The following is a 25,070-nucleotide window of genomic DNA, read 5'->3' as shown; positions in this document are numbered from 1 at the left end:
GGTGATGTAGAACCACTCCTGCTGCCACACTTTGATGGTCTCCACGAAGGCCCCTTAGGGCCAGGTGGTGTTGGGGAGCTTGCTCACCATGGCGCCGCCGCAGTCCGCATGCTTCCCGTCGACCACCTTCGACTTCACGTTGAAGACCTTGAGCCATAGGCCGAAGTGTGGGGGGATGCGGAGGAGCGCCTCGCACACGATGATGAACGCCGAGATGTGGAGGAAAGAATTTGGGGCTAGATCGTGAAAATCTAGCCTGTAATAGAACATGAGGCCGTGGACAAAGGGGTGAAGGGGAAACCCTAGTCCGCGGAGGAAGTGGGGAATAAACACCACTCTTTCGCCGGGCTCCGGAGTGGGGATGACTTGCTTTTTTGCAGGGGGGCTATGCGCGATGTCCGCAGCCAGGTAACCCGCCTCCCGGAGCTCCTTGACGTCCTTCTCCGTGACGGAGGAGGCCACCCACTTGCCCTGAGAGCCGGATCCGGACATGGCCGGAGAGGTTGGTGGCGCTGGGAAAGATTAAAGGTTGGGCGTTGGAGCTTGAGGATGGGCAAGCAGAGGAAGGAAGAAGGCGTGGGGTAAAAATATGGATCTGTATCCGTTTATATAGGCAGTAAATATCAAGCGCCCCCCACAAGCCTTAAAACTCGCCTGTTCCCAAGGTGTCGTGTGAACGGCATGGTTGGATTATCCAGACCCGTATCGATGAGGATCCCGCAATAAGCGGACATGATATCTGTTTTGATAAGATATATCAGTAGAGTCGGCGCCTCGAAACGTGAAGCGGGAGGTCAAAAAATGGTTCGATATGATAAAGAGGCCAGACCTGATGTTTCGCCGAAAAAGTTGTCAGTAGACATATCTTATTTTGATTAAGTATTGTGCCCTTGTGGTTGAGGGTTGTGACTGCTATACAGAGCCGGATACAGTTCTCTTATTCAGAAGACTACTTTGAAGTATTCGGAGGAGGAACCCGCCTAGCAATGCCGAAGACAATCTACGTACCGAACACATCGTCATCGAAAGACTGGTTCAGGGGGCTACTGAGGGAGTCCTGGATTATGGGGTCCTCGGGTGTCCGGGCTATGTAACATGGGCCGGACTGATGGGCTGTGTTGGGGATATTACTACTGGGCGTAAACCAGCCAGGAGAGGCCCGGTTAACCCCTTAATGGGTCACTGTACCTAAAGCCCATGAAGACAAGGACGGTGACGCTTTATGAAGGCCCAGAGCCGGTTTAAGGCCTGTAGACATAAACCGAAATTAGCATGTAAACTTGTGATGTAAGATAGAAAGAACAGAGACCGAGCTGGACACATTTATAAGCCGGCCTCGGGATTCTGTAAACCGACGGGCGTCAACCCATGTATATTAGGGGACGACCCGATGGCGGTTTAAGGACAACGGACAACAACTCTAGACTCAAGCAAAGCGTATTCGCTCCCTGGTCATCGAAACCCAAGCAATCCCACAACAACTGGATCATAGGCTTTTACCTTCACCACAAGGGGCCGAACCAGTATAAACTCTCTGCGTCCCTTGTCCGCTTTAACCCCTTTAAGCTAACCCGTAGCGATGGCTCCACGACTAAGTCCTTTCTCTAGGACATCTGCCGTGACAAAACCACGACAGTTGGCGCCCACCGTGGGGCTATCGCATGATGGTTTCGAGTTCTCAGAGGGCAGCTTCGAAGGACTCAAGGGATACGCCATGGGCCGGATGACCAAGAGTCATCGCGGCAAGATCTACATCGACGATGCAGGCTGGGGCCCCGAGGCCGGCTCAATCGAGTACGGGTACCGGGTCCCCTTCGGCGGCATACACGTTTTCATTGGCAAGATCGGCGAACCGGGCCCTGAGCCGGACATCTGCACCGACCTCATCGAGACGGCTCAGCATACGAGACCTGCCCGGGTTAAGCCTGCCATGAAGCGTGCCTTCGTGGGAGCCATCCATAGAGTGGAATCTGAGGATAGATCAGAATCTGGTGGTGAGACCGTCGTTTATTCCGGCGACGAGTCATCGACCGGAGAGACCGAGTCATTATACCAGTTGCAAGATGGCCGGATTGGGGGCTACTCCGATGTGACACTATTCCGGACCCCTTTGACCCGCCAAACCGGGTTGCGATCTTCATGGCCGGCACACAGCCAGCGCTCCACTCGTCGACCGCAGCGGCGATGATTTCCGGATCAGCAGCGGCAACGGCAGCGGGGGCATGAGGCCCGGTACGGCCGCCGGCTCAGGTTCTATCTGATTTATTCGACGCTTTGGCGACACTGATGGCAGAGGTTAACCCGGCGGATCAAGAGGCACGTAATGCGGAAATTGCGAAGGTGAAAGATCAGATCACCCAGGCCAAAGCTGACTTGGCAGTTGAGGATACCAGGATGGCCGCGGAACGAGCCGCGTTGGATGCACAGGCTTATCGGCTTATGCTGGATCAAAGCGCGTCAAACGATGTCTTGAAGAGGAGGTACCGGTCTCGCCTGCCGCCGGTTTATGAGGCCAGGAACCTCTTAATACCCCAGGAGCGGGGACCAGTAATCCGCCGGTTGTAAACCGGGCGGAGGCACCTAGAGCGGGGGCGCCGGTTCAGCCACTCATGGTGGATCCGCCTCGTCAGAACAACGTCTCAACGCAGCATGTCCCAACACTACCGGGTCATTATTCTAACCTGATGGACAACATTGTCGCTGCCGCTTCACGGCTAGCGGCCCTCCCGATCGAAGGCGAGTCTCCGGTGGCAGTCGAGACGCGACGGGCTAGGGAGCTTCTTCAGACAACTTTGGTTCAGCAGCAGGCTTATTCATATAGTCGCGAGAGGATCCATTCTACTCCCCGCCCAAGCCGGAGCTACAACAGGCGTATTGATGAACCGGACGTGTCAAGTAATGCGCGAAACCGTGATCCACCCCATGGCCATAACCCGGCGGGTGGTGGTGGTGATGCTCAAGATGTGGTGGATCGCGCTAGAGCTCGTCGAGAGGCCGAGTTAGCAGCGCAGCATGAGGCCCGCCAACTTACTCTGATCCGTCCAACCACGTCGGTGGAACCAGGAGTTACTTCTAGCTCTTTGGGCGTACCGTTTCTCGTTCCAGCGCTGCGCAACGTGCGTTTGCCCAAGGATTTCAAAGGCCCACGAAAAGTGCCGAATTACACCGCCGACTTATCCCCCGAGTCATGGGTGGAAAGCTATGAGATGGCAATGGAGATGCTGGATATGGACGATGCGGCGTGCGCTAAATACTTTACCATGATGTTTGAAGGGACAGCTCGCACTTGGTTGAAGAAATTGCCAGCTAACTCCATTGGGTCATGGGCCGAGCTGAGGGCCCGCTTTATCCAGAATTTCAAGGATACGTGCAAGCAGCCCATGTAAATTGTGGACCTAGCTGCCTGTGTCCAGGAGGAAGGAGAATCAACAACCCATTGGGTGCGCCGGGTTTCAGAGATTTTGCATTCATCGGACCGCATTAACGCTGATACAGCAGTCTTGACGTTGGAAGGCAATTGCCGGTTTGCACCTCTGAAGCTGAAGTTGGGACGGCTCAAACGCCACTGCAATGACATGGGGACTCTCATGGCTGCTCTGGTGAAATATGCCGACTCTGATGGTACCAAGGACCCCGAGTCTGATGATGACAAGACAGGGAAGGGAAAGAAGAGCGGCCATACCAAGGGGCAGCAGCACAACTCGGCGGGCCATGGAAACAATGCTAAGCGTAAAGCGGATAATAGCTTGGATTTTGTGGCTAATACCAACGCGCAGGACAAGGGCCAGCGGCGTAAAGGTAAACCGCCCCAGCGTGGAGGAGGACCGAGTCCTAACCCGGACCGCATGTCTTATCTGTTGAACCAGCCCTGCCCAAAGCACGGGATGAAGGAGAACCCGTTCACGCACATATGGAAAGATTGTTATATCATGCAGGAGTTCTAAAATTCCGATTCTTTTCGGTATGATCATGGACCGGGTGGCGGTTCAGGACCCGGGGCTCATGGGCCGGGTTACGGTGGAGGTAGTTCCGGTTCAGGCTTTCACGGTAACCAGAGTGGACATGGCAATCAAGGCAATCGGGGCAACCAAGGTGGTTATAATAATCAGGGGAATCAGCAACAGCAGCAGGAGCAGTCGGGTTACCAGAGCAACCCGAAGCAGTTGAATAGCAGGCAGTATCATGTCTTCACCACTAGCCTGGACAAGTGCGATCAGAAGCTTCATAAAAGGGCAGTAAATTCCGTTGAACCGGCGGTTCCCCGATATTTATGTTGGTCTGAACAGCCTATTGTGTGGAGTCGAGAGGATCATCCGCCCCGGGTTGATAATCCGGGTCATCTGGCATTGGTGGTGGCACCTCAGGTAGGAGGATATAAGTTCACCAAGGTACTCATGGATGGGGGGAGTAGTATCAATATACTTTATTATGAAACCTTCCGTCGCATGGGGTTAACAGATAAAAAGCTTAAACCGTCCAACACGGTCTTCCATGGTGTGGTACCTGGTAAATCGGCATATCCCGTTGGTAAGATAGCTCTGGAGGTTGCTTTTGGTGATGAGCATGATTCAAGATCAGAGAAGTTGACCTTTAGGTGGTGAAAATCAAGAGCCCATATCACGCCCTGTTTGGACGGCCGGCTTATGCTAAGTTTATGGCAAGGCCCTGTTATGTCTATCTGTAGCTCAAGATGCTGGGTCATAAGGGGACTATTACAGTACACGGGAGTCGCAAGTTCGCTTTGGAATGTGAAGAAGGTGATGCAGCATACGCTGAGTCGGTTTGTGCAACCGAGGAATTAAAGTTCTATAAGGACAATGTTGATCCGGCGGATATGACTTCTTTGAAAAAGCCCACTACAGAGCACGAACCGACCTTGAAGTTTAAAACGGCTGATGAGACTAAGCTTGTTGATTTCGTTCCTGGCGATTCATCCAAGGAGTTTAGCATCAGCGCTAACTTGGATCCGAAATAGGAAGGCGCGCTCATCGAGTTCATCCGTGAGAACCGGGACATCTTTGCATGGAAGCCATCTGACATGCCAGGTGTACCGAGGGAACTCGCTGAGCACACACTTAATGTTGATCCCAAGTTTAAACCGGTCAAGCAATTTCTTCATCGGTTCAACGAAGAAAGACGCAAAGCTATCGGTGAAGAGGTAGCCAGGCTCCTGGCGGCTGGATCTATCATCGAGGTATTCCATCCTGAGTGGTTGGCCAATCCGGTGCTGGTCCTTAAGAAGAACGACACTTGGCGTATGTGTGTGGACTATAGAGATCTCAACAAGGCTTGTCCAGCAGATCCTTTTGCCCTCCCTCGTATTGATTAAATTATTGATGCTACGGCAGGTTGCGAGCGTTTGAGCTTTCTGGATGCATATTCTGGCTACCATCAGATCAAAATGGCAGTTAAGGACCAGGGGAAGACAGCCTTCATAACTCCCTTTGGAGCCTTCTGCTATGTGTCTATGCCCTTTGGGCTCAAGAGTGCCGAGGCGACTTATCAACGGTGTGTGTAGAATTGTCTCCATAAGCAGATCGGCCGCAATGTTCATGCCTATGTGGATGATATTGTGGTGAAATCCAGAAAGTGGAGACATTGATTGATGACTTGAAGGAGACCTTTGACAACCTCCCAGTTTATAAAATGATGCTTAATCCGGCCAAGTGTGTCTTTCGTGTACCGGCAGGCAAGCTCTTGGGCTTTCTGGTATCTAACAGAGGCATCGAAGCTAATCCGGAGAAAATCAAGGCTATAACTTCTTTGGCTAAACCGAAGTGTATCAATGATGTTCAACACCTGGCAGGCCGGATTGCCGCGTTGAGCCGGTTTATCAGTCACCTTGGTGAGAAGGCCATTCCTTTATATCAGATGCTGAAGAAGACGGATAACTTCGTCTGGAGTAACGCCGCCAATGAAGCATTTGAGGACTTAAAGCGGCAGCTTGCTAATCCACTGGTGCTTGCAGCTCCTATTGATAAAGAGTCGTTGTTGCTCTATGTGGCAGCCAACGCCCGGGCTGTTAGTGTGGCTATTGTGGTGGAGCGCAAGGAGGCCGGGAAGGAGTATCCGGTTCAACGGCCGGTTTATTATATCAGTGAGGTACTTATTGAATCCAAACAAAGGTACCCGCATTGGCAGAAGCTGGTGTATGGAGTGTTCATGGCAAGCCGGAAGCTTAAGCAGTATTTCCAAGGTCATCCCATCACGGTGGTCAGCTCTGCTCATTTGGGGGATATAATCCAGAACAGGGAAGCAACTGGCCGGATTGCTAAGTGGGCTATTGAGCTTGGACCTCACGGATTAAAATATATGCCCCGGACGGCGATCAAATCTCAGGCACTTGTGGATTTCATCAATTATTGGACAGAACTACAGGCGCCAGAGGAGAAGCCGGATCATACTTATTGGACTATTCATTTTGATGGGTCCAGGCAATTGGAAGGCTCGGGGGCTGGAGTCGTATTAACTTCCCCACGAGGTGATAAGTTTTGTTATGTTCTCCGTTTAATGTTCCCTTGCACTAACAATGCAGCTGAATATGAGGCTTTACTTCATGGTCTTTGGATGGCCAAAGAGATGAACCTAAACCGAGGTAAGTGCTTTGGTGATTCGGACCTGGTGGCTCAACAAGTGTCCGACACTTGGGACTCCAAGGACCCACTCATGGCGGCATATCGTCGCGAGGTGGATATTGTTGCAGGTCATTTCAAGGGTTATCAGGTGGATCATGTGGACCGGCGAAAGAATGAAGCGGCGGACGCTTTGAGCTGCTTAGGTTCCCAGCGTAAACCGGTTCCACCTAATGTCTTCCTGGACGTGCTGCATAATCCGTCCGTCAAGCTCCCTGGTGAAGAGGATTTGGTTGTTCCTGATCCGGAGGCTCAGTTGGTGGCGGCTCTTCATGTTATTCCGGATTGGACGGTTCCATATTTGGCGTGTATGAACCGGGGCGAGTTACCGGAAGATGAAACTTTGGCAAGGCAGATAATCCGGCGGTCCAAGTCCATGACTATTATCAAAGGAGAGTTACATCATCGCAGTGTGACCGGGGCGTTTCAACGCTGCGTATCTCCTGAAGAAGGTCGTGAAATTTTGCGTGAGATCCATGAAGGGGATTGTGGTCACCACGCCGGTTCAAAATCTCTGGTAGCTAAGGTGTTTCGTCACGGCTTCTATTGGTTGACAGCTCATGCTGATGCCGAAGACTTGGTCAAAAGATGTGATGGCTGTCAAAAATTCTCAAGGCGCGCTCATGTACCGGCTCAAGAATTGAGGATGATTCCAATTACCTGGTCGTTTGCAACTTGGGGGCTTGATATGGTTGGACCCTTTAAGAGATCCAAGGATAAGAAGACCCACCTTCTGGTGGCAGTTGATAAGTTCACCAAGTGGGTGGAGGTAGAGCCAGTCAGTAAGTGTGACGCAGCTACGGCGGTTCAATTCATCAAGAAGGTGATCTTCCGGTTTGGCTTTCCACACATCATCATAACTGATAATGGTACCAATTTATCCAAAGGTCCTATGAAGGAGTTCTGTCAACGTGAGCACATCCAGCTTGATATGTCATCGGTGGCTCACCACCAGTCCAATTGTCAAGCAGAGAGGGCCAACCAAGAGATCTTGAGAGGCATCAAACCCCGGCTTATGGTTCCTTTGCAACGGACGCCGGGTTGTTGGGTTGAGGAGTTACCTTCTGTGTTATGGAGCATCAATACTACACCCAACAGATCTACGGGTTACACACCGTTCTTCATGGTTTATGGAGCGGAGGCGGTCCTCCCAAGTGATATCCGTCATGATTCGCCTCGTGTGGCGGCTTATGTTGAAGCTGACAATGAGAAGGCACGACAGAAAGCGCTTGACCTGTTAGATGAGGAGCATGACATGGCAGCAGCCCATTCGGCGATTTATCAGCAAGATCTACATCGTTATCACAGCCACCGGCTTAGAACCAGAACCTTTCAAGAAGGCGACTTGGTGCTCCGACTCATCCAGGACCAGACAGATATGCACAAGCTATCCCCACCTTGGGAAGGACCTTTTGTGATCAGCAAGAATCTGCACAACGGGTCATACTACCTTATAGATGTTCGAGAGCGCAAAGACTCACGTAAATCGGAGGAGGAGACCCACCGGCCATGGAATATTGCTCATCTTCGGCCCTACTATACTTGAGCCATAGGCTCTGCTTATGTACATATTATGACAATGTATATATTATGATAAATATAATAAACCGGAACCTCAGCTAAAGCGGGGTATCTGTTGTTTTTCTTATATCATGTGTGGTTACATGGGGGCTTCTGTTCATAAAGCGGCGTCCGGTTTACCCCTTGATTCCGCTTGTTAAAGCTTTATATAAAGATAACTTGGGGGCTTGGTCGTATTCGAACCATAGTTACACCTCTTGATTGGTGCAATGCCACAAAATCACTTGGGGGCTTGGTCGTATTCGAACCATAGTCACACCTCTTGATCGGCTCAAACGCCAAAATTATTTTGGGGCCAAAGAGTGTTGCAAAAGAGCAACTCAAACATAGGCACCCACTGAGCATAGCTCAAAATGTTACTTGGGGATTCTTTGCTGTCGCAAATGAACAAAGAATCTACACTTGTAATAGGCTATCAAGCCATGGCTTGGAAGCCTGGTGTATACACCTAAAACCCCGGGTTAGCCTGCCTATTTAAGTAAGTCACTCCGCCCAGGTAGACCTGGTATGACCCTTCGAACTTTGACAAGTTACTCTAAATAAACCCTGAACTTGTCAAGTTAAAATGATGATTGGTTAAGGATTGAGGACCATCTTAAAAGGCTTTGTGAAATGGTTTAACTCAGTGGCCTGGCAGCCCATGAAAAGCCTCGAATTTGGGGCCTGGCAGCCCGTGAAAAGCCTTGACTACAAGGGTTTCATTTGCTTTTATTTGCTAAGTTTTTCTCCTTGGATGAGATTTCTAATGTTTTGATAAACCGGTGTTTGTTAAACCGGCTTGACTTTCAACTACAAATTGTCAGTACATGATCAGTTATAATCCGGAGACTATCAGCCCGGTCTGGTTTCGACTCAAAGTCACCAGTATTGAATAAACCGGTGTTTATCACAACTCGGAACGGTTTTATTGTAAACCGGCATCATATAACAGGAGTTACTGATACTCCGGATTAGGGTTGTTACCCTCACTACAAAGTTGGTCAGCCAACATTATGATTCAAGGTCACAGGTATCACGTATTTCCATATCTGGTATCTTTTATAACTTTGGTTATAAACCTTGGTTATATATATATATATATATATATATATATATATATATATATATATATATATATATATAATTGGGCATTATGACCCGCCTGGTGATAAACCGCCAGGGTGCTTTAAGCTTCTTATCTGCAGGGATAGTTTGAATAAATTGCTATGGATTATGAACATCATATCTTAAGCATGGCGGATTAGCAAGCATCAGTCGCAGATAAATATGCACGAAGGCATAACAGACCAAGTGTTTTAACTAGCTTATTACAAGGCGTTTCAGTGCCCAAAAGGATAATTTTTTTCAAATAAGTGTTGCAGCACGTGGAAGACTAAACCGGCCTCCGGATTATGGTTGGTCACCAGCCTGACCTGACGGCTGCAGATCATCTTGCACCGGTTCATCTTCTTCGTCTCTACCTAGTGGCTGGAAGTCAACAGTTGCCCAGTCGATCCCAGTTAGGGCTTGGAATACAGCTTCATCGCTTATAAGGGTGGACGGTTCAATGCTAGGGGCATAGGTGTGCTTACGGATTGGTGGGATAAGATTTTGTGCTTCTGGAATTGGTGCCGCAATCCGTCTGTTCTTGTCATCATAACTCGCCTGATAATACGAGAGATCCGCTTCTTCAGCCAGTTGACACGCCAGTGGACGAACTTCCCGGTTTATGGTTCGGAGATCATCACTGCCAAATTCTGATCCATCTTCTTTCAAGCTGGGATAGCCTTTGGCCGCTTCCACTGGATCAAGGTCAGGTACCCATGCCTTTGCCCGGGTTAGTGCGGTCAGAGCGCCTGCCCTTGCAGCAGACTTTTTTAGCTCTTCTACCCGGGCAGGAAGCATAGGTAACCTTTCTAAGGTTTCCTTGATTAAAGTGGGGAAGGCTTGTTGTGTGAAGCAGTATAGATGATCCGTTGCGCACCGGTATATAACTGCTCTATCAGAGTATAGGCAGCCTTCAGCTTCTTCTGTACATCAGAGCCCAGATGGCTAATGCGAGTTCCTGCACCATTACAAATGTCAGTAAACCGACAACACATGGGAAGATATGTTGGAAGTATAAGGAAAAGATGTTTACCGAACACAGCAGTAGTCATGGCATGAATCTGCCGCTTTACGCCAGTCAGCTCGTCTACCACCGGTTTAAGAGCTGCTTCTGCGTCCTCGGCTCTTTTTCGCAAAGCGGATTTTTCTGTCTCCCAATCCGCCCGCTCCTTGTTGAAGCTCTCTTTCAGTTTCTCCATAGCGTTCAGAGCGCTGGTCAACTCTTCCTTGGCTTTGGAGGTTTCGGCTTGCTGGGACTTGATGTTCTCTTGCAGGTCAGCGGTTTGGCTTTCCTTCTTGCTCAACTCAGCCTATAAAGAGACAGATGTATAATGAGTTGACAATACATGTTTGAAGTACCAAGTACATAAATAGGTTATGCCCTTGATACTTGGGGGCTAATGCATATTTGCTCTTTATCAGAAATCTTTACAAGTCCCAAGCACAATACAAGTATTAATCTTGGCACTTGGGGGCTAATGTGTGTTTGCTCATAACTGCTGATTTGGGAATTCTTTTACAGTCCTGGTTCATCTTTATAAAGTTAAACCGGCCCTTGGGGACTACACCGGTGAAAGATCAGTATTGCAATTTTAAAAAGAACCGGTTTATCTTAAAGAGATAATCCGGTCCCTGGAGGCTAAGCATGTAAAGTTCAGTTATTTTAAAAGTCCCGGTTCAGATTGTTATCATAAACCGTCACTTGGGGGCTACTAGGCTTGATAGATTGCAATTGGACATAAGAGAGAAATAGTTATGTTGTTACCTCATATCGCTCCTTCATCAAGTTAACCAAACCGGCTTCATAGTCGCGGCTAGTGTGCAGACGGTTCAAATAGCCAGAGTGAAGGTCTTGAGCGTTGAGATGGGCATAGCTGGACAAATCGGCGTTCCATTTGCCTTTGCCAATAGTAGACAGCTCGTCCTTGGCAGTATGCTTTGATAAAGCGACAGGATTGCCAGGGGTGGTGTGGCCAATGCCAGTAATCATGACATCATCTTCTTTATCATTAGCAGCCTTCACGGGAGTGGGCGGTTTGTCGGTAGCCTTCGCTGGACTGGCCGATTTGTCATCAGGGCGGACTGGGCTGGTCAGTTTGTCAGCGTGGCCTGTGGTGTCAATTTCTACTTGTTCAGTAAACAAGTCATGGTCTTGAGGAGGCGGATCATCAAGCACGGCATCATCATCGGTTTCTTCTGGGTCTGGAGTCTTTTCTGGTTCCACAGCCATGTTATCATTAGTCGGTTTACTCAACCGAGCCTTCTTGCTCGGTCTGGGCTTGGCATTGAGGAAAATAAACATGAGGGTCGGTACAGTAGGTAAAAATAACACGTCAAAGATAAAAACAAGTACATAGCTCACCCAGGAACTGTTTTGAGGGGTGGAAGCTTTGTGGCTGATGACTCGCCAGACGATGAGTGGGAAGTTCCTTGATAATTCGAATCAGACGGATTAAGAGGTTGTCGAAAGCAACCCGCCTTGGGGGAAGAAGTGTCAAGGGTATAAGAGACCTCTGATCGGCGTGTCCGAACCGGGTAAACCGGCGGACGTAACTACCTGGCCGCTGTGCCGAGTTGTGCGGCGAGCTTCATGTTGCTGCGTCTTCAAAAGAAAGTTTGGGTCCAAGTAAGTAAGGGGGTGAGAAAATTTTACTTTCCGGTTTTCTCGACGGATTTTTGATGTTGGCAGAGGATCTGAATCGGAGGAAAGAATGATTACCTCTACGTCATCAGCTTGACTGCCCTCAGCATCGTCCTGATAATAGTCATTGTTAATGAGGTGTATGAAAAATGAACCAAGAGAGTCAAGTTCTACCTCTGATTCCGGGTTACCCACATCGTCATCAGCATTCGGTTCGGAGGATGCAGTGGTCCTTTTCTTGGCAGGTTTTTTAACAACCCTGGTCTTCGGGCGAATTGGCTTGGCCGGTTTGTCTTGTGGTTTTGCTGGTTTATCCTGTGGTGGTTTTTTATTCCAGAACGGATCATCACCCTGACAAAAATAGACAAACTTTCAGAGAATATTTTGAAAAAAGCAACTTACGACAAAAGGTATATAATTCTTACAGCTGGCGGTTTGTTGGAGGTGCAGAAAGGACTTAGTCCGGTCTGGCTGCAGACGGTCTCCGGTTCATTCAACATTTTCTTGACTGCCTCAGTAATTTCAGCCTCTGTCAGTTGAATATTAATGTGTCGTTGAGGGTCGGTCAAACTCCCTGTATATTCACACATCAAACCGGGGCGCCGGCTTAAGGGCAGAACGCTCCAGCCGATCCTGCAACGAGCAAAATCAACACCTGTTAACCCGTTTGCCATAAAGGCTCTAAGCTTCGACAGCTGTGGGGCATAGGTGGCCCTTTCCTTTGCAGTTAACCTCTGAGGAAAAGGATGTGTGTTCCTAAGGCGGTGAGGGCGGTAACCCGGCAAGGGGTTTTCATCGGTTGGAGATGTATCTTTGCAGTAAAACCAAGTCTGGTTCCATTCTTTGGGTGACTGTGAAGCTTGGCATGAGGGAAAGTGACTTCTTTCCTTTTCTGAACTGCCATTCCGCCTAATTCAGTATTGGGTCCATCTGTGAACTCTGTGCGATGGTTTAAGTGGAAGAAGTCTCTAAACAATTCAACTGTGGGCTCCTCTTGAAGATAAGCTTCACAAAAGACTTGGAAATGGCAGATGTTGGACACAGAGTTTGGGCCGATATCCTGAGGGTGAAGCTGAAAACTAGCAAGCACGTCTCGGAAGAATTTTGAACCGGGAGGACTAAAGCCTCGGGCCAGATGGTCAACAAAAACAACTACTTCTCCGTCTTTGGGCTCGGGAGGATTTTCTAGACCGGGGGCCCTCCAGTGGATGACCTCTTTTTTGGCTAAAGCGCCAGTCGTGACACATCTTTCTAATTGCTCTTCGGTAACCCGGGAAGGAGCCCAGTTGCACTCATAGACTTGTTTGGCCATTTCAATGACAAGCTGAAACATAATTATGACCGGTTTAAGTCACAATGGGCAGCAATACAGTGGTGCAAGGGTGTATGCATAATGTTAAACCGGTTATTGCTGCCAGTTTACCAATAACAAGCTGAAACATAATTATGACCGGTTTAAGTCACAATGGGCAGCAATACCGGAGTTTGTTATTGGTAAACTGGAGTCTCCCAATGGAGAAGGTGCAAAGATAAATGCATTGGCAGTTCAATAGGGGACTAATGGTATCTACCGGATCATCATTTTTCTATGAGGTTAAACCGCCTAAACCGGTATTGAAGGTACAAGTCTAAAGATGTGTAAGTGAAGGAAAAACAAGTTCCACGGCTTGATATGGTAACTTCAGATCTGTCGTGCGTTGGAAAATCGAAATATATTCTGACCTAATTTCAAGTACTCAAAGAAGTTCAGTAAGATCAGATGAGTTTGATATAGAGCAGATTCCTTAAAACAACGAAAAGGGAGTTCAAACTACAAGGGCACCGAAATCAGATCTAACTAGCCATTGCTGCTACTAAAGAAGAACAAGGAAGAACAGTTCCAAGAACTATGAAGAACACTGAACCCTAATGGTGGATCTGGAGAGAGGAGAAGAGGAACTTACTGGTGCTGACGAAGCTGCGAAGGATCGCCGCGTCTCTCTGGTATGGTCAGGTTGATGCAGCGGCCGTCGTTGAGGCAGAGGTGAAGGACGACGGCGGCGGCGGAGCTCGCAGGTCGGTCGGCGAAAGGAAGAAGACGACGCGAAAAGGCACGAGGGGGAAAAATGAAAGGGACCCTCGGCCCTATTTATAAGGTGAATGGATAAAGGCAGACGCGAGAATCGAGGAGCCCGGAAAAATGGGATATGTGACAGCTCTGTTGCCTCGATTGTCGGAGGCCCATCAATAAAAGTGGGTTATGCGCAATTTTTTATAACGGATGATGTCATGGCGATTTATCATGGTCCTGAGAAGTGACATCATGGCGGTTTACAAGATTTTTATGAAGATGATGATGCGTTGAGGATTGACATGAACCAGTTCAAATCAATCTCGGGCCTAATGTTGGGGATATTACTACTGGGCGTAAACCGGCCAGGAGAGGCTGGGTTAACCCCTTAATGGTTCACTGTACCTGAAGCCCATGAAGACAAGGACGGTGACGCTTTATGAAGGCCCAAGTCCCAGAGCCGGTTTAAGGCCTATAGACATAAACCGACATTAGCATGTAAACTTGTGATGTAAGATAGAAAGAACAGAGACCGAGCCGGACACGTTTATAAGCCGGCCTCGGGATTCTGTAAACCGACGGGCGTCAACCCATGTATATAAGGGGACGACCCGACGGCGGTTTAGGGACAACAGACAACAACTCGAGACTCAGGCAAAGCGTATTCGCTCCCTGGTCATCGAAACCCAAGCAATCCCACAACAACTGGATCGTAGGCTTTTACCTTCACCGCAAGGGGCCGAACCAGTATAAACTCTCGGTGTCCCTTGTCCGCTTTAACCCCTTTAAGCTAACCCGTAGCGATGGCTCCACGACTAAGTCCTTTCTCTAGGACATTTGTCGTGACAAAACCACGACAGGCTGTGAAGATACAAGATAGAAGGCCTTCCCCCGTGTCCGGATGTGACTCTCCTTTGTGTGGATGGCAAGTTTGGCATCCGGATGTACGATTTCATTTCTCTGTAAACCGACTCTATACAACCCTAGGCCCCTTCGTGTCCATATAAACCGGAGGGTTTAGTCCGTAGAGGCTATCAGAATTCATATAAGCTAGACATCTAGGGTTTAGCCATTACGATCTCGAGGTAGATCAACTCTTGTAACCCCTATACTTATCAAGGTCAATCAAGCAGGAAGTAGGGTATTACCTCCATTAAGACGGCCCGAACCTGGGTAAACATCGTGTCCCCTTTGTCTCCTGTTACCTTCGATCCTCAGACGCACAGTTCGGGACCCCCTACCCGAGATCGGCCGGTTTTGACACCGACAGGAAGGTCGTCAAAAAATATGTGCCCGTAGCCATGACCATAGAGTTGGTATACACCAGTCTGCCCATTCTGTTAAGCATTCGTCCCTTCCTGGGAGCCAGTTTGCCCGCAATCTTATCGATCAGTGGTTGCGTCTCAACTCTCCTTGGCCTTCGCATGCCGAGCAGCAAACCGAGGTGCTGACAAGGGAAGGCACCTAGTTTCCGGCAAAAATCAGCCATCAGAGGCCGCAAATCAATGCCCACACATGACACAGGATAAGCCACCATCTTCTGAATGTTTGCTCTCAGCCCCGAAGCATCAACAAAGAGGTTCGGGATTGCCTGGACAGCAGCAAAGTCCTGAGGCACTGGGTTGATGAAAAGAGTCGCGTCATCGGCATAGAAGCTGGATTGGAAGCGTGCAAGCCGGATAGTGAGCGAAGAGAGGATATTCCTCTCTGTGGCTAGGGAAAACAGTTTCTGGAGTGACTCCATGGCAAGGATAAGCGACAACGGATCCCGTTGCCGCAGTCCACTTCTATGCAAAATCGGGGCTCGAGGCGATCCATTCAGTAATACCCTTGTAGAGGAGGAGGAGAGGATCAAAGAGATCATATCCCTCCATCTTTGTCCAAATTCCATTGCCTCCATAACGTCAAGCAGAAATCCCCCAACAGACCGAGTTGAATGCCTTGGCAATATCGAGCTTAAGGAACACTAGGAGATATCTGGCACAGTGAGCAGCCTTGATCACATTTCTAACATACAGAAAATTATCTTGGATCGAACGCCCGCGGATGAAGGCACTTTGATTGTGCGTGACAAGGTGGTTGATCTCAGGTGCCAAACGTGTTGCTAACATCTTGCTCGCCAACTTTGGTATGCTATGCATCAAGCTTGAAATCACTTGCGTCTTGTGCTCCTCCTTCTTAGGCAAAAGCATTACATTTTCCATGTTGATATGTGCCAGTTTTGCCCTCTCCAATTGTGCACACAATTGACAGCCGCCAGCAGATCTATCTTATTGTTTCCCAGCAAGATTTGAAGAAGGCCCCAGTAAACCCGTCTGGCCCCGGTGCCTTTTCCCCATGAGTATCCTGGATTGCTGTCGGCAGCTCTTGTTCTGAAAAAATGCCCTCCAGATGACTCAAATCACGGCGCGGAAGCCCGAGCATATCCCAATTGAGCTTGGCAGTTCGAACGAATGGTGCTCCGATGAGATCCTTGAACCCGTCAAAAAGAAGTTTGGCCTTGCCTGCATGCTCTCAGACTGGGTCATCGACACCGTTTAGTTGTGGGATGTAGTTCTTGCACATTCACCTTGAAGCCCTCAAGTGAAAGAAACGTGTGCTTGCATCACCCTCCCTAATTTCAGTCATTCGTGATTTTTGTCGCCATCTAGCCCTGTCCACTGCCGCAAATCCCAATAGTTTAGCTTTGAGCCACGCACGCAGCTGCCTCTCCCTCTCTGAAAGTGTCCTCTCCTCTTGAGCCAAATCCAGACTGAAAAACACATCGCTGGCTAGTGCCGATGTGAAGACGGTTCAACGCATCTTCTATTTATTCCATGTTCTTAGGGCCTTGGCTGTCCACGACAGCTTCGTGTGCAGAACTCTGATGGGATCTCGAGACCTGACTTCCTTCGACCAAGCGCCTTGCACCACCTTCGCAAAGTCTGGGCAGTTTAACTAGTGGTTCTCAAATTCTTTCTTGCCAATCTACTTTAGATTTATTAATACTTTCATTGCGGGACCTATCCCCGAACAACCATTGCTTTTCTCTGTGACGATATAGCCAATCATAACCCAGTATAACATCATTGCTTTTCAATTTCAGTAGCTTGAAGGTGTCTTGAAATGTGTGCCCTTTAATAAGTAGTATCTGCAGTGTAAGCTCCAGTAGTTAATTGACCTCTGAAAAGCAGTGCAGCGGGTCACCTCCATCCTTCACAGCACAAGCGGGTAGTGATCGGAAACATTGGTGGAGGCGGGTGACAGCTGAAAATGAGGAAACCTGGCTTCCCAGTCGCTAGTAACCAGGACCCTATCAATCTTAGTGAGCGTGGTGTTCTCCCTCTCATTGGACCAAGTGAATCTCCTCCCAAACAATGGGAAATCAACCAGCTCTAGATCATCAATCGCAGCCCTGAACCTTCCCATCATTTGCAAGTTAATATTGTTGTTACTCTTTTCCCTCGCTTTGCATATCATGTTAAAATCTCCTAGTACCTTCCATCTTGGTAACATATGTTGCTTGATCATCTTTAGGTCATCAATGAATGTTACTTTGTCCTCCGATTATGGCCCATACACCCCAGAGATCGACCAAGTCATTCCATTAGTTTTGTTTCTAACAGTACCCGACACTGAGTGCAGTCCCATTGCCAGCGGCTCAGCCGTTATCTCGTGATCATCTTAGCAAGCAATCAGAATCCCACCTCTGGATCCAGTGGCTGGCAGATCTATGAAACTATCAGCCACCAAAGGAAGTTGATGGTAAACATTTAATTGCTGAGAAATATTACGAGACTTAATCGAAAAAGTGAGGCGTTGGTGGTTTAGTAATAGTGGGAAGATATATCTAGAAGACCTATAAAATTTGTAGGCGCAGTCTTGCTGTCAGTGCTAGCCCAAAAGATAGGTAATTAGGGTGTGTTTGGTTTGTGTCCAAGATTGCCCCACCAAAGCATTGGCTAGCCAAAATTTTGGTTGAGGTTTTCGCTACCCATGATTTGGTCAACAGTGAAAAAAAAACTAGAGTTGGCTAGCATTCATTGGCATTGCCAAAAAATTGGCAACCATCCAAATAAAAACCAATCTTTGGATCATAACCAAATTTTTGGTAGGTTGCACTTTGGCCACAATCCAAACACACCCTTAGTGGCCTCCCGCTGGACCAGAACAATAACCATTTTGGCAATTCAGTAGTGGTCACTCCATACGGGATTTTTATCTAGACAAATCTCGGACAAGAACTTTTGGACGGAGGTAATAGAATGAAGTCAAATTAGATGCATTATTGGATTTACAATTTAGTGGTGTTTGTCACATCAATCTCAAGGTCTGAGCCGTATATATGCTTCACACGATCATCACTTATGTAAATTTTGCATCTTCCCATCACGCAACTTGTATTTGAGGCCAAAGTGCCAGACTTGGTCCACCCTTCCGGAGAAATGTCGCCGGTTCAACATGCCGCGACCCGTTCCACGCTGACTGATGTCGCCTTCAAGACGTCTCCATACATCCCAGGCATGACCAGCTGCGCTGTGTTGCAAATCGAAGTTGGCCTTGGCTTCTTCTTTGATTCAACTAGCAAGCATATATGCGCGCCTGTTGCCTATAAATTCATCGCCAACTCGTTCTTCTTCGTCCATCCTCCCATCATCGATCTCGCATTAGTTCGTCCATCTCATCCAACCATGGCAACCAACCCTCGGTTCGTGGCGTCGTTCGACGTGGAGAGCAGCGACAAGTACACCAGCTTCATCGCGGGCATCCGCAGCAGGGTCGCCAACACGAAGCACTACTCCCACAACGTCCCCGTGCTGCCGCCGGCGGACCCGCCCGGCACCCCGCCGCGCCGGTGGTTCCACGTGGTGCTCAGGACGCGGACCAGCACGCTCACGCTCGCCATCCGGGCCGACAACCTCTACCTGGAGGGCTTCCGGAGCAGCAACGGCACGTGGTGGGAGCTCACGCCCCGCATCATCGCGGGCGCCACCCACCTGGGCTTCGGCGGCACCTACCGCGACCTCCTCGGCGACACGGACAAGCTGGCCGGCGTCGCGCTCGGCCCGCAGCAGATGGCCGAGGCCGTGAACGCGCTCGCCGCGCGCACCGCGGCCGACGCCGGCTCCGGTGCCAAGCAGCAGCAGGCGAGGGAGGCCGTGGTGGCGCTGCTGCTCATGGTGAACGAGGCCGCGCGGTTCCAGACCGTGTCGGGGTTCGTGGCCGGCCTGATGCACCCGAGGGCGGCGAAGAACAAAGGGACCATCACCGGGGAGATGAAAGCGCAGGTGAACGGGTGGCAGGACCTCTCCGCGGCGCTGCTGAAGACGGATAAATATGGAGACGCATCTACTAGCAAGAACTCTAAAGACAAGAAGCCAACGCCGAAAGGCCCGGAAAAATCAGCTCCTGAAGGCCCGGCAACGTTCACGGCGTTTGACAAGATCGGGGTGAAGACGGCGGACCAGGCGGCCGCCACGCTGGCGATCCTGCTGTTCGTCGCCGTGGAGGGCGGGATGGCCAGGGACAAGGCGCTGCAGCTGTTTCGTGGGACTCCAAATTACTAGTAGCTTGGTGTATAGGTGGATTGATTGTTGCTTTCAGGGCACAGAAATCCTACGAGCGATTATTGTGGTGGTATTCTCACGGGGAGTGCGAGGTGACAGATGCCACAAGGGCTTAGTGTGAGGGTAATACTACTGCTGATAGGACCGGGAGCGGGTATGCAAGTAGCACGCGCTAGTTTATCCAGGTTCGGGGCTCTCCGGAGAGATAATACCCCTACTCCTGCATGTCTGAGTATCTGTAGTATATCTGGTACAGAGTTACTCCTGGAGCTGTATCTGAGCTCAGTGACATAGGCATCTGGCTTTGTATATGCATATGAGCACAAATGTGTGCATGGCCGTAAATGCATGAGCATGCATGTGTGAGTGTGTGGGAGTGTGAGTCCATCCCCTGGATGGATGCGTGCCTTTATATAGGCATGGCTAGCTTACTTCCTAAGCTATGTAGTGGCATGGACAAGTGGGCATGGGGGCATGGTGTGGGTGTCATGCTTGTCTGCTGGGTCACTTCATGAATAGTGCCCAGGGACAAGTGACGCTGTATATGATGGCGTCGCGGTACAGTTGTCTCGTCCGTGGTATGGCCATCTCGTCGGGGTCTTGTCGGTGTCGAGTCGAGCTGCAGTCGGCAGCCGGCTGATTGGCGCAGTCGGCAGCCGGCTGGTCGGCGCAGTCGGACGGGGAGCCGGCAGGAGCGGCCGGGCAGTTGGACTGAGGGCCTTTGCTAGCCCTGATGTCATAAATTATTGTCTCGCCGTCTTCGGGGTACCCGTGGTCAATTACTCCGTCAGTAGCCTCCAAACCTCCGGGCAACTTGGCAAAGTTGGGCGGAGGTTTTTTGGCGGGTGTTGATGTAGATAATGTCGATGACGGCCGGCAGCAGGCCGCAGCCGGCGTAGCTTGCTTCGGGCGGGGGTGCGTCAGCGCACCCGCTGGGTGTAGCCTCCGAGCCTCCGGGCAACTTGGAAAAGTTGGGCGGAGGCTTTTTGCGTTTGTTGGTGTAGACGATGGCGTCGTGGGTGCCGGGCGCGGACACGAAGTCGCGGGATCCGCCGACTGATGGTGTCGGGCGCGGACGCGGGGGTCCGCCGACTGATGCTGTTGCTGATTGCCGGCTGCGGGCTGCAACCGGCGCGTCTTGCTTCCAGTGGGGGCGCGCCAGCTCACCCACTGGGTGTAGCCTCCGAGCCTCCGAGCGAGGAGGGGGGTTCCCCACGAAAATGATCATGCAAAAGACAAAGTTAGTCCGCGCAGATATATCAAATGTTTGCTTTTAGCACTGCAAGTTTTATGCGGAGGGTGCCGACTCGGTTTCGCCCGAGCCCCCTTCAATCGTTTTCATGTTCCCTCCACTCTTTGGCTTGTGCTCTCGCTTGCCGGACAGCCGCTCTGCGGTCTGTGGCTGAGAGTGGGCCGCGGAGTGGAGTGTACAGTACTCAGACTCTGGGAGCAGATTTGACCGAGCAGATACTCGTAAAAGAAACGACCGGGTCACCCGAACCGTTTTTTCTTCCCGGACGTTTTTCACGTGGGTGGCCTCCAGCGTTCACTCTTGCTAGCCGGACAGCCGCTCTGCGGTCTGTGACTAAGAGTGGGCCTTTGGTACCGCGCACACTACTAAGCCGTCTGCGGGAACTAACGTCTCAGGCCAAGCGTCCAGCCTCCGGGCCAACTCTGGCTGGCACCGGGGCGAACAGTGGAGCAACTGTAATAAAATGCGGAGATAGCCCCCGAGCATCGCTCGGGGTTATCCGGCTCTCGCGGTGAAAAAATATGCGGGTGAGGAGCTCACATTGATTTTCGTGTAGCCGAGGCGGAGGTCGTCGAAGACAGCCGGCGCGGCTCGGCGCTCGTGTAGCGCGTCGGCGCACCCGCTGGGTGTAGCCCTCGAGCCTCTAGGCGCTCGAGGAGGGTCTAGCCGGTCGGGCCTGACCGGCCAGGCGGCAAGCAGAACGCAGCCGAGCCGGCCTGCCACAGCCGGCCAGGTGGCGAGGCGTCTGGCAACGCCCTCTTTCTTCTTTCTTCTCTTGTTTTTGTTTCTTGCAATCTTCCGTGGGGCGCGCCAGCGCACCCACTAGGTGTAGCCCCCGAGATTCGGGCCGACTGCTGAGCAGTCGGGCCGGATCTCCCGGCAACTACTTTGTCTTCTTCCTCGCGGGGGCGCGTCAGCGCACCCACTGGGTGTAGCCCCCGAGATTCGGACCGACTGCTGAGCAGTCGGGCCGGATCTCCCGGCGACTATTTTGACTTCTTTGTTGAGGTTGATTCTTTTTTCTTCTTTTCTTTGTCCGGCTGTGGGCAGCCGGACGGACATTTCTTTTTCATCCGGTTGGATAGTCAGCACCATCTTCACAGCAGGTGGTCAGACGCACATCTGGCAGTCAGACGCAATTTTCAGCCGGGTGCAGGCAGTCGGACGCGCATCTGGCATTTGGACGCAAATTCCAGTCGGCTGCGTGCAGTCGAACGCATATCTCTTTCTTTTTTTTTTGCAGCGGGCAGTCGGCCTTTTTCTTTTTCTTTCTTCTTTTTTCTTTGTCCGACTGCATGCGAGCAGCCAACACCACCACCCGGCCCCTTTCTTTCTTTCTCTTTGTCCGACTGCATGCGAGCAGCCGGACGCCACCACCCGGCCACTTTCTTTCTTTCTTTCTCTCGGCTGCCCGAACAACACCGACAGGCTGCGGCAGCGAACAGCGGGAGCCGGCTGAGGCGCACACGGGCGCCCAGAGGTGAGGCAGCAAGCGGGCCAGCGGGGGAGCCGGACGGCGAGCCGAGCACCCGGAGTCGGGTTGCGACCAGGGCGGAGCGGAGGGGCGCGACGACCCGGCCGCCAGGCGCTGGCGAAGCCGGTCGCGCGAACAGAGCCGGGCGACGCGGGAGGGAGACGGCGGCCGGCTGCGAAGCAGGCGGCCGCGGGCGCACCCGACGGAGGCGAAGCCGGGCGGCGCGCGGGCCGGACTGCGGCGAAGCCGGCTGCTGGAGAGGCCGGGCAAGCGCGACACAGCCGGAGCCGGGCGTGACGGAGGGGGCCCGGTGTGCGCGCGAGACGGAGGCGGCCAGGCGCGGCCGGGGGCCAGCAGGCAGACGGCGATGCGGGAGGCGCGCTCAGTAGGCGGACGGGACGCGGCAGCCACGCAGCGAGGGAGCGGGGGAGCCGGCCAGTGCGCGTGGAGGCGGACCCGGCCATCGGCGAACGGCGGGGCCGACGCGCGAGAGGGGAGCACCCGGCGCGGGCGCGGCAGGGCGGAGTCGGCGGGGGTGGAGAACCCGGCCACGCACGGGCGCAGACGGCGCGGACGAGCGGTGCACACGGCCCGCGTCGGAGCCGGCGGAGGCCAGGCGAGGCCGGATGCGGCGCTCAGGAGCACCCGGTGTAGAGGACGGCGGAGGGATGCAGCACCGGGCGGAGGTGGCCGAGCGCGGCGCGGAACGAAGCCGGCGTGGCCGAGCGAAGCAGCAGGCCCGGGCTGAGCGGGCGCTGGGGGAAAAGGAGGGCGCAGCGCTGGCCTGAGCTCGCCTGCCGAAGGACAGCGCAGCAACGCGGCCATGGCAGAGCAGCGATGGAGCAGGAGGCCAGCGCGGTGAAGCTTAGCAGCTGTAGCGGCGGAGAGTGGCTGGCGCATGACAACGAGCAACAGCCGCGAGTGGAGCCGAGCTCTAGCTTGGTGTATGGCCACTATCTGGCCATTGTCTGGATATTATCTGATCAATGTACGGACTCCACCTAACTAGTATCTCGCTAATGTATAACCATTGTCTGGGTAGTGTATGGATAGTGTTTGACCATGGTTTGACTTGCATCTAGCTAGCTTGTATAGACGAAATATGGAGGAGCGAAAGCGCGTTCCGGCCAGAGCAAGGCGCAGCGGAGAGGAGTAGACACGAGCGGCGCGTGGATGGACACGGCCGACCGAAGCGAGGCCCGCGCGCGGCGCACGCGTGGACTGATGGCCGGCATCGCAACGGTGGTGACGAAGAGGTTGACGGCGAGGACGCGCCGCCCCTCGCGGCTGTTCCAGGGTCGCGTCGATGTCAAGCCCCCGAGCGCCACCGGAGAGACGACGGCGACGCCGCCGGCGGCGCCGCGGTGACGACAAAGATGGCGAAGCCGACGGCGAGGGCGCGCCGCCCCTCACGGCCACTCCGGGGGCATGTCGATGTTGAGCCCCCGACCGCTATCGGAGAGACGGCGCGATGCCGCGGCGGTGAAGACGAAAATGGTCCCGCCGGACAGCGAAACCAGCAGCAGCGTGGTAGCATAGTAGTAGTACCACACCACGGTGGGCGCCAACTGTCGTGGTATTCTCACGGGGGGTGCGAGGCGACAGATGCCACAAGGGCTTAGTGTGAGGGTAAGACTGCTGCTGATAGGACCGGGAGCGGGTATGCGAGTAGCACGCGCTAGTTTACCCAGGTTCGGGGCTCTCCGGAGAGATAATACCCCTACTCCTGCATGTCTGAGTATCTGTAGTATATCTGGTACAGAGTTGCTCCTGGAGCTGTATCTGAGCTCAGTGACATAGGCATCTGGCTTTGTATATGCATATGAGCTCAAGTGTGTGCATGGCCGCAAGTGCATGAGCATGCATGCGTGAGTGTGTGGGAGTGTGAGTCCATCCCCTGGATGGATGGATGTGTGCCTTTATATAGGCATGGCTAGCTTACTTCCTAAGCTATGTAGTGGCATGGACAAGTGGGCATGGGGGCATGGTGTGGGTGTCATGCTTGTCTCCTGGGTCACTTCATGAATAGTGCCCAGGGACAAGTGACACTGTACATGATGGCGTCGTGGTACAGCTGTCTCGTTCGCGGTATGGCCGTCTCGTCGGGGTCTTGTCGGTGTCGGGTCGAGCTGCAGACGGCAGCCGGCTGATTGGCGCAGTCGGCAGCCGGCTAGTCGGCGCAGTCGGACGGGGAGCCGGCAGGAGCGGCCGGGCAGTCGGACTGAGGGGCTTTGCTAGCCCCGATGTCTTGAATTATTGTCTCGCCGTCTTCGGGGTACCCGTGGTCAATTACTCCGTCAATTATAATTTGCTTTATGTGTGTATTTTTTTTTAACCGGGCATTACCCCTTTCCATTAATAGAATAACAGAAATACATTCTCCTAGGACAGAACTAAGAAGGAAGCAGGAAAGGGGAAAGCGAGTTCAACGCATCTTCGGGAAACCCACCACAGGAACTCGTTTACGAGACACCTGCTGTGGGGCGAAAACCTGACGACACCTATATCTCAAACGAACCAACAACTCTAGCATCAGACTTTGTAAAATACAAGACCCCTCCGGTCACAACCTCGCGCAGGAGTCAAAACAAAAGCAGCATGTCCTCCTGGACAGGTAACCGGAAGGCGGAGAAGAGATGAATGGAGCTGAAGCAGATCCTCAAGTCGTCGCCGAATCCTCCGTCGCAGTAGCGCAGATCATCATCATGTTGCTTGTGTTGTTCCTCAGCATCTGCGACCCCCGCTCCATCGCCTCACGGTCCGCCCCCTTCAAGAGACCTGCCCAGTAGGTAATGAAGACACAAGCGG

General features: G+C 52.0%; 1 protein-coding gene across 1 annotated transcript; it reads left to right on the top strand.

The window, feature by feature from the left end:
- Window positions 1-18,335: 18,335 nt before the first annotated feature.
- Window positions 18,336-19,958, top strand: LOC123123466 (protein synthesis inhibitor II). Its single transcript, XM_044543982.1, has one exon. The coding sequence runs from the start codon at window positions 18,415-18,417 to the stop codon at window positions 19,534-19,536; it is 1,122 nt and encodes a 373-aa protein (XP_044399917.1). The 5' UTR covers window positions 18,336-18,414; the 3' UTR covers window positions 19,537-19,958.
- The last annotated feature ends 5,112 nt before the right edge of the window (window positions 19,959-25,070 follow it).

This window comes from Triticum aestivum, chromosome 5D, assembly GCF_018294505.1.
Source record: "Triticum aestivum cultivar Chinese Spring chromosome 5D, IWGSC CS RefSeq v2.1, whole genome shotgun sequence".
In the NCBI taxonomy this organism is placed as follows: Eukaryota; Viridiplantae; Streptophyta; class Magnoliopsida; order Poales; family Poaceae; genus Triticum; species Triticum aestivum.
This window is presented reverse-complemented; position numbering and strand designations above follow the sequence as displayed.